At 51.0% G+C, this 9,006-nt stretch overlaps 1 protein-coding gene across 1 annotated transcript in view; it reads right to left on the reverse strand.

Moving 5' to 3' along the window:
• NACC2 (NACC family member 2, BEN and BTB (POZ) domain containing) overlaps positions 1–8,998 on the reverse strand; it is a gene marked incomplete at its 5' end in the record, with an annotated part of 15,971 nt that extends 6,973 nt beyond the window's left edge. The window contains one exon of the mRNA XM_008936912.1: positions 8,758–8,998. Within this exon, the coding sequence (XP_008935160.1) occupies positions 8,758–8,998 (241 nt within the window). The remainder of the gene's footprint in view (positions 1–8,757) is intronic.
• Between the last annotated feature and the right edge of the window lie 8 nt (positions 8,999–9,006).

A 9,006-nucleotide genomic window follows, 5' to 3' on the forward strand; every position in this document is an offset into this window, starting at 1 on the left:
AGCCAGACTGTGGAGATGCCCACTACACTGAGAAAGGTCACTGCAGCCTCACGCGAGGATGGAAGCTCCAACTCACCCTCCAAAGTGACTTCTCTTACTCTGCCTTCTGCAGGCTAACGTCTCCTCTCAATAGCAAGAAAGACCCTAACAAACAAGCCTAAAAATGTTATTAAGCTGTGGCTTCAAAACCAAATCACTGGATTTTGCCCGGATGCAGCTGTGACCATCCCAAGACCATCTCTGGAGCCCACCACTGCCCATTAGCAACTGTTCACATTGAAAAGCTGGAAGTATCAACCTGTCCTACCAGCACCACCCACGTCTTGGTTTTGTGGGTGTAGAGAGAATTCACTTTCTAAAGGACTTTTACAGCACAAGTCCACAGGCTTGCCTAAAATCACAATTTTTGACAGCAAAAGAGGGCTAACAGGGGTGTGCATCAGCTCCAGCCACACTGGGACGTGCTGGGAGCAGTTATGGTTCTGAATTGCAGCCCAGCTCTACAGTGATCCAACTTTTTTCCCCAAAACTGTTCGATAACGTGGCAAGTGCCACGCATAAAACCAACCCCAGCTCCGTGCTTCCATATCTGTGAATACCAAGAAGAAAACCCCAGCAATTAGCCCTCCTGAGCTCAAAATATCTCCTGCTCAAGAGGTGTCTTTTCCTGCAATTATCTCGGTGTTCTGGGGGCCACTTTTCCTCTCCCTAGATAAAATAACAAGTTTTGCAGCCTTGTTGCTGCAGTAACCGAGGGGCGATGGCTCCTGCACAATGGGAGCAGTGTTCTAACTGGGACATGCCCCGCGCCGCCGTGCTGTGCCGTGGCATCCCAGCACAGCCACGGGGCTGGCAGCATCCCCACCCTCAGCATTCCCACCTTCCCCACAAAGCAGGAGCACCAGGAGGATGCCCCTCTGCTCGTGGAGCCACACCAGGGCAGAGCAGCGTTTCCTTCTGTGGTTAATTCATGTGAAGTTTGAAAATTTAACTTCTGTTTGCCGTCACGGCTCGATTGTCTGTGGCAAGTGGCAGGGCCTTGCAGTGCTGATGTGCAGCCGTGGTGACACACAGAATTTTCATCAACCACAACATTTCCCTGTTTAACAGTGCTCCCGAGCATCCAGGCACCTCTCCTTAGAGAGGGGATGGGAGTCATCTTCTGCTCACACAGAGGAAACTTCTCCAACACCTGCTGCCTTTCTGATGCTTTCAAAGAGTGATAAGCAATGTCCACCCAATTAATCCTAGAATCACAGACTGCTTTGGGTGGGAAGGGACCTTTCAAGGTCATCCTATCCAAACCCCCTGCAGGGAGCAGGGACATCTGCAGCCAGAGCAGGTTGCTCAGAGCCCTGGCCAACCTCACCTGGAATGGTCCCAGGGATGGGGTTTGTACCACCCTCTCTGAGCAGCCTGGTCAGGGGCTCACTACCCTCAGCCTAAACAAATTCTTCCTTCTATCTAGTGTAAATCCCTCCTCTTTTAGTTTCAAACCATCACCCTGTTGCAACAGGCCCTGCTAAAAAGCACTGTCCCCAACTAAATACTGTTTTTTATTTTACACAAAGCAGAAGCAGAGGGGCTCTGGGGGTGGAGGAACCAGTGCCCAAGGAGAGCCTGCTCTGCTGTCCTTCCTGGGCTGTTTGGCTCTGCCATGGCATCCCCACCCGGGCAGGACACAGCACAAGGGCCAAGGAAAAATGAATGCCAACGTGGAGGGCAGAGGAAGAGGCAGGAATGGCCATCACCATCATCAGCTCCCACCCAGAGCCCTCTGCAGGCTGCACAGAGCCTGAACTAAAAGGTAGAACTATATATACACCAAACACGAGCTATCCTGCTGCCAAATCCCAGAAACCAGCCTGGGACAGCCAAGGTCCCCAGCAGCAGCAACAAAAGATAGGAGAACGGTGCCATCAGGGGGAAATCAGAATTTGGCAACAGCTTTTTGTGCTAAAAGCCCATGGCTGAGCTGTGAGGCGAGGATGAGGCTGTGCCTGGGCACGGGGCTCCTGCTCATTGCAGCAGCTCCTCAGGGCAAGCGCATCGTTGGCAGTGCCAGGTTCTCCCTGGAGCCACCACTTCAGCTGCCCGACCACTGCAGCCCCTCACAAGCACAATGCTCTGCTCAAGCTGTGCAAAACTGCATTTTTTAGATTTTATTTTTCCTTTTAACTAATGACTCAGGTCAAGAGTACCCACGATACTCATCTCCACCTAAAATCAGCAGCTGTTAAGCTGCTGAAGGCAAGCTGGGCAGACTGAAATGGATTCTCAGAAAGTTTCTTAGTTATTTTTTTAAGCAATATAACGGCCACGGGTCTCCAGGGAAAGTAGTTGCAATCAATACCCCAAATGAGAGGGCAGCAGAAGGTCCTTGCAGCTTGTGACCCAATATTGCTGGGACAGAAGAGCTCAGACTTGAATGGCCACCAGCCATGCCCTCCTCCTGCCTGCTTCTTCATCCAGACTGCTGCCATCAAAGAAATTAAACAACCTTAAATTAATGGTTGGACTTAATGATCTTAAAGGTCTTTTCCAACCTAAATGATTAAATGATTCTACCTACAACATCCAAGAGGCAAAGAGCTACAGCAGACAATGACAAACGGACCTGCTCTACCACTTTCTGTCAGCAAACATTCAATAAAAAAAGCATTTTTTGGGCCAAAGAGATCCTGAGCTAGCAATAATGAGGCAAGCAAGAGAAGGATCAGCACAAGCTGTGTGTTCATGCTGCCTTCCTGGAGAAACATTGAAGATTTTGGTGTCAAACCTGTTTCTTGAAAGAAAAGCAGCTTTTTAGGAAGACAAGGCCGCCACACTGGTTGGTGACAACCCTGCCTTGAAGAAATCCTTTGCTTTTAAAGACATTTCACTTCCTACACCTGGAGCCATCAAAAACTTTGCATTTCTTTCTGTGAACTCTACTACTTCACAAACCAAACTAAAACTGGGGCTCAGGAGACCAAGGGTAACTCAAGCCACTGTTCTGTGTTGGTTACATCTGTCCTGCTGGCTGGCTCTCTATGAAGCTCTTATTAAACACGGGCATGAATCATTTTTGGGGACTTTGTTTCCTTTACAGCACTAAGCACAAACTCGACGATACCAAACAAAAACGACTGAAGATTGAGGCCTTTCAGTGCCACCTCAATTCAGCAGATAGCCATCGGTTATGTAAAGAAGCAGGATACAAGAGACACTTTGGTCCCATGTGCTCAAAGAAAGCCAGTCTGTTTGGCCTTTATGCTCTGAAGAACAGGATAGTATTCGCTTCTAATTAATTTGTATCTTCAGAGGGCAGCGGCTCCTTCCCTTTGAATGAAAGGGCAAACAATGTGAAGTATTGTTTAGTACAGTTTTGTTCTCGACCAAGAAAGGAGCCTACCAGCTAGAGGAGATGGGCAGGAAATCGTTACAGAGGAAGCAAGGAGAGCTGCCAGCCAAACACTGCTGTATTTCATTTGTTCCTTTAGATACTTTCATCCCAAACTTATGTGGATGCTGCATCTGGCAACAAGTGGTCCCAAATGGGAAATATCCAGGGTTTTCTGGCTGAGGAAGCAGCCTCAGACCTGCTGACTGGTTCACTCCTGGAGGGAAACTGGAGTCACAGGAATTACCAGTGCTCCCAGCTCCAGGCTTTGCATGATGCTGGGGGTATGTGTCCTCCTTGGACGCACTGTCTGGCTCACAGGTCCATCACACCACCCTCTGGCTGAGCCCACAAAGGTTCTGGTGATGCCAGGATGTTTTCATGTGTGACCTGAGTTGCCTGGGACCAGAGATGCTGAGCCCACACCACTCCTGCTGACTCTCATCAGTGATGGGCACCAAGCTGCTCCGGTGAGTGCTCAGGGTCTGGCAGTGCTGGGAACTGCTGGCCACACATCTGGCTCCACCATTCACTTATGTCCTTAGTTCCTGACCATCCAAACACCAGGGCTTCAAAATAATTCATGAACCATCAATTTCCACCAGTCTGGGTTCTCCACTTGACCATTTATGATATTTAAGCTTCAACATTTTCCCATGGGTAAGGAACAACTATTTCTGTTTTAGGGAAAGTTAACATTTACAGATCCTCACCATGAAACCACAAGTCACAGGCCCTGGTCCACCACAATGGTTACAAAACCATCTCCACCTGCTCCACCACCAGTTATGTGAACAATTCTCCCCTGTTCTCTAGAGAACCACAGAACTGTTTTGGTTGGAAGAGAACTTTCAGATCAAGTCCAACCATTCCCCCAGCACTGCCAGGTCCCCACTGCCCTGTGTCCCTCAGCACCACATCTCCACGGCTTAGAAACCCCTCCAGGGATGGGGACTCCACCACTGCCCTGGGACAGGCCTGGACAACCTTTTTGGGGAAGAAATCATTCCTAATATCCAACCTAAACCTCCCTTGGCACAACTTGAAGCCGTTTCCTCTTGTCCTATCTCTACAGCGAGAAGTTTCTTTTCAAACAGCAATATTTTACAAACATTTTTCTCCCATTAGCCTATTTTCCACTGGCAGTGGGACGACCCCAAAAATAGCATCCCTGCCACAGCCCTGGCACCACCAGCATCCTCCTGCCAACGGGACCTGTCCCGCAGGGGTGACGCACGTGCCGCGGGGCAGTCCACGTTTTACAAACAGTACATTCAGAACCACGTACTGGAAGGGTGAGATTTGATTTGTGACCTATTTATACAGGGAGGGAATCTGGAATTAGTGTAGGAAAAAAAACCCTTACTGCTTTATAAATACCCCTATCTCGCCTTCGCTTCGCACCGCAGCCAGGAGTGAAACATCTGCCAGCCTAAAATTAAACATCTGTGTTTTACGGTGAGGAAACGGGGACTGGGAGTTTAAGGCCAAAAAAGGGCAGAGGCTGAGCACCCCTGGCGTGGGGCTGTGCCCTCCTGGGCAGCTCAGCACCATCCAGCCCAGCCCCTGTGCTGGGATGGGCCATGCTGGGGATCTCCATCGTTCCCGGGCTGGGTTCTGGATGCTGCCAGGGATGCTCATCACGGATTCTGGGTTGTTCCTTGCCCTCTTTCCTTACTGTCAGGAATCCGAGGCCAGGAGAGAAAACTATTCTCTCAGCTAATTACCACAACTATTCTATAATGGCTATTTTAGATGAATTTTTAATGAAGTGTACTCTTGTCAGTTCGGGATTTCATAACTTTCAAGCCCAGCCTTTACACTCCAGCCATTTGCTGCACAAAGATCTCTCCTCTCCCCCATGAAGCAGCAAAGGAGGAGCAGGGGAGGGGCACAGACCCTCCTGCAACTTTGCCTGTGCCTGTCAAAATTCAATGAACTGCATCTGCTCAGCAGCAAGCTGACTGACAGCCACGCCGAAAAGCTCTGAGCATCTGCAAGTCCTGAGCCCACGACGCTGTAATTAACGAGGATAAAAATACTTTGCTTTTGTTTAATGTTTTCTGGAGTTGTGCGCTCCTCAGATCAGATGCTCGGAACCTCATTAAGTCTCACTGGTGTCCTCAAGGCCCACACGCTCTCCACAGCCAGACCTAGTTACAGAAGAAGGAGCCATTTTACCAGCTCCCAGCCTGCCACAGCAGCAGGAGGGCATGAGGACAGCGGTGGTGACACTGTGGCCACAGAACGTGGCCAGTGGGAGCTGAGGCACCTTTCCTACATCCCTCTGCAAGCTGCCACCCTGTCTACCAATACCTAAATTTAACCCTCCCATCAGCCCATGGTCAAGACTGGGCTTATCCTTCCATTTATCTGCTGCTCCTTTTGCAAATCCAACACCTGTCCTGGTCCACCATACCAGTGCCACTGCTGCATGAGGCACATCACTTAAGATCTCCTCCTTGCTCCTTCCACCACCATCAAACCCTTGGCCAAGGTGATGACGTGCCCCTTGTCTCTCTGATCACAGCTTTGGAGATTCAGGGTGGTTCTGACTATAAAAAAGGGTGAACAAAAACAAAAGAACTCCAGCCTTGGGGCAAGAGGAGGTTTCATGACCTCCTGAGCTTGGCAAGGTGCTGCCAAGTACCTTCTCCTGCCCCATGCTGTCCCAGCCTCAGGGGCAGCAGCTGACACTTAAAGTGGGTGATGCTCAAGGCAAAAGACACTCAAGGGAAGTGAAGAACATCAGCCACCAGCATCCCACCACACACTCACCATCATCTCAGTCAATCAATTTAGCTGGGGAATGAAAAAGCAAAGAAAAAGGAGGGGAAAAAAAAAAGAACCCTCTCTGAAATTCAGGGCTTCATCTGCTGTGCTCTTCTTTGGCTTTGTTTTTGTTTTCACAAACGGGGCTCTTGGAAACCTTGGCAATGATGGTTTTAAAGGGCTCCCCCTTCCCCCAGGCCTTTGTAAGGCTGTCGGGATCTACATGCCAGGAGCAGGATTAGCTGGCTTCTCTCTTCCATCTTATGGTTTTATTATTCTGCACCTTTTGAGGGTACAGTTTATCCCGAGTAATTAAAACACAGTTAGCTCTACAAGTTCAAACCATAATGGAATAGCTTAGGTTTTATTTTTTTTAATCTCTTTTTTGTATGCCCTCTTTTCCAGGAAGCCTGATACTATAGCTGGCTTATTTAAGACAGGAAGCTCCCTTGAAATACGCTGCTGTGGAAGTGATATTTTAGCAGAAATGTGACATATTGGAGCTTTAGAAAGGGGCTGGGCAGTGCTGCACTCCCGACCTGCCTCCTCCCTGCATGGCCCCTGACTTGGCATCCCAAAGTGGTTCAGCTCTTCCTCCTACAGAAACCAAGCAGGAAAACTTCCCTATGGGATGCTCGGCTCTGGGCGTGAGGGTCGGACAGCTGCAGCATCTCCAGCAAAGCCCCAGAAAGCTGCTGGGATTTCCACTTTTCCAACCGGGATGAGTCCTGTACCTCAAGAATTGGGCACAGCCCAATACCTGCTGCCTGCCTCGTCCTGGGGGACTTCTCCTCCCCTTGCCTTCTGGATGGATTTTGTGTTGTTGCTGCATGAGCTGGCCCTGTGACAGCGAAGGAAAACCCCCTGTCCAAGGGTACAACCCCATCGCTCCGAGGAACAGCGGCGCTGAAGGAAACCCACAGGACTCACCCCGTGCTCGGCAGTGGGAAGCACAAAGCAAAACAAACCCCAAAGCGGGGTGCAGGAGAACAGCCCCATTCCAGTGGGCTGACTGACAGCACCCAGCGACCATGGAGACCCCAACTGGTCCCCATCCCCTGACCCCACTCCTCCTCACTCAGCCGGTACCGACCACGGGCACTGGAAACACAGCAGAGAGAGCAGACAGGCTTCTGAGGCTCAATTTTTACAAGTGCCTTGCCTGCTTTTCTCAGCAAATATTTCTAATGTTAAAATAGTAACGTTGCTATCGGCATGCTTTCCCTTTTTTGCACATGGCTTGGTAAAAATGCTTGGAAAATATTGCTTATCTGCTCGCTACCTGGCAGGGGCACACGCTCTTTGGGCTGAGCTATGGGGATGAGCTTGTTCTCTGTACTAGGGGAAGCCTGGTTTTAGGCAACAGAAATGGTTGTATTTGTCAAATCTCCCGTGATAAGAATAAAATCAAATGGCTTTGAGGAAAGCACGCCAGCTCTTCAACAAACTGAGTTAAAATATTTGCAAAATTAGTGCAGCAATTTCAGCGCAGATCCGCAGCAGGGAAAGCAGCTCCAGACAAGAGGGATGCTCTGCATGGCCAGAGCCAGAGGGAAGATGTCCCTCCCCAGGGAGCACCCGTGGATCTGAGCTGCTGCCACAGACACCTGCAGCTCCCACAGGGAGCCTGCTGTGCCCAGGGTGAGTCCTCCCCACGGGATGCTGCTGCTCCAGTGACCCAGCTGGGCATCTCCCCAGCCGCTCCTCAGCCCCTGGTCCCGTACCCCACTCCTGCTCCTCCACAGAGTCCAAGTCCTGCACGGTGCCCTCTCTGGTGTGGGAAGTGAGAAGGAAGGGGCTTTGTGTGCCCGTGCCCACCTCGGGGATGAGCTGGCAGCTTCTGGCCAAGCACCACCAAAGTGAAGCCACCTCTAAGGCATGTCTGGAGACTCGCCTCATACAGAAATAAAACAGTATCAAGAGGTCCCCAAACTGCTCTTCCCCTTGTGACAGCGATGCTCTGGGCAAGGCTGGCAAAGGAAAGAGGGGTCACTTCAGGCACTCGGCAAAAATGTCCTTCTTTTCATCTTTTTGCACATCCTTCTAATTAACATCCATGAAAATGATTTATTTGTTGTTTTTCTCCCTTCCTCCAATCGTGGGATGTTCATCACTTTAAAGAAAATCTTACTCTGAAAGGCCAGGACAGGAAACATGCCTTGCACCTCGCTGAAGACTAACTCCCAGCCTGACCACCCCACCACTGCCAGGCTGGCAAGGGGTGACAATGCCCTTCCCAAGGGTGACCATCCCTCTCAGATGACCTGCAGCAGGTGAGCTCAGGCAGCGCCGTGGGACGGTGCCAGCACCGCACAGCTCACATCACCACCTCAGCCAGAAAACAAAGGACAGAGCCAGCCGTGGTGGGTGACACAGCCTCTCTTACCCACAGGGCCTCTCAGCTGGGGACACAGCCCACGAGCAGTGGCACGGTTGGACCTGCCCATGTCATACCCACGCACCAGCGCCCAGCACCACGCTACGTAAATAAACAAAGCCCCTGAAGACAAAAGCCTGATGATGTGCAAGCCCAGAACCACCCGTGCTGGCTGGAGAAGGACCGAGCACGCACAGAAAACCCAAGGAGAGACAGCACCCATTACCAGAGTAGCCTCCCGAGGACTTGATGTACATCTGCCCGTACTGCTCCTCCACCATGGTGTCGTACGCCTCGTCGTCCTCCTCGTCCTCCTCGTTGTGGTAGGAGGTGGGGCTGTCGGTGGTGGGAATGCTGCTGGCGCCGGGGCTGGTCCGCTCCCCCTGCGAGTACTGGACCTGCTGGACATTGGGGATGAGGGTGGCCAGGTTGGGCATCCCGTAGTAGGAGACGCGGGAGAGCTTGAGGGGACCCG

The sequence above is a fragment of the Merops nubicus genome, unplaced genomic scaffold (genome assembly GCF_000691845.1).
Source record: "Merops nubicus isolate BGI_N331 unplaced genomic scaffold, ASM69184v1 scaffold4543, whole genome shotgun sequence".
NCBI lineage: Eukaryota > Metazoa > Chordata > Aves > Coraciiformes > Meropidae > Merops > Merops nubicus.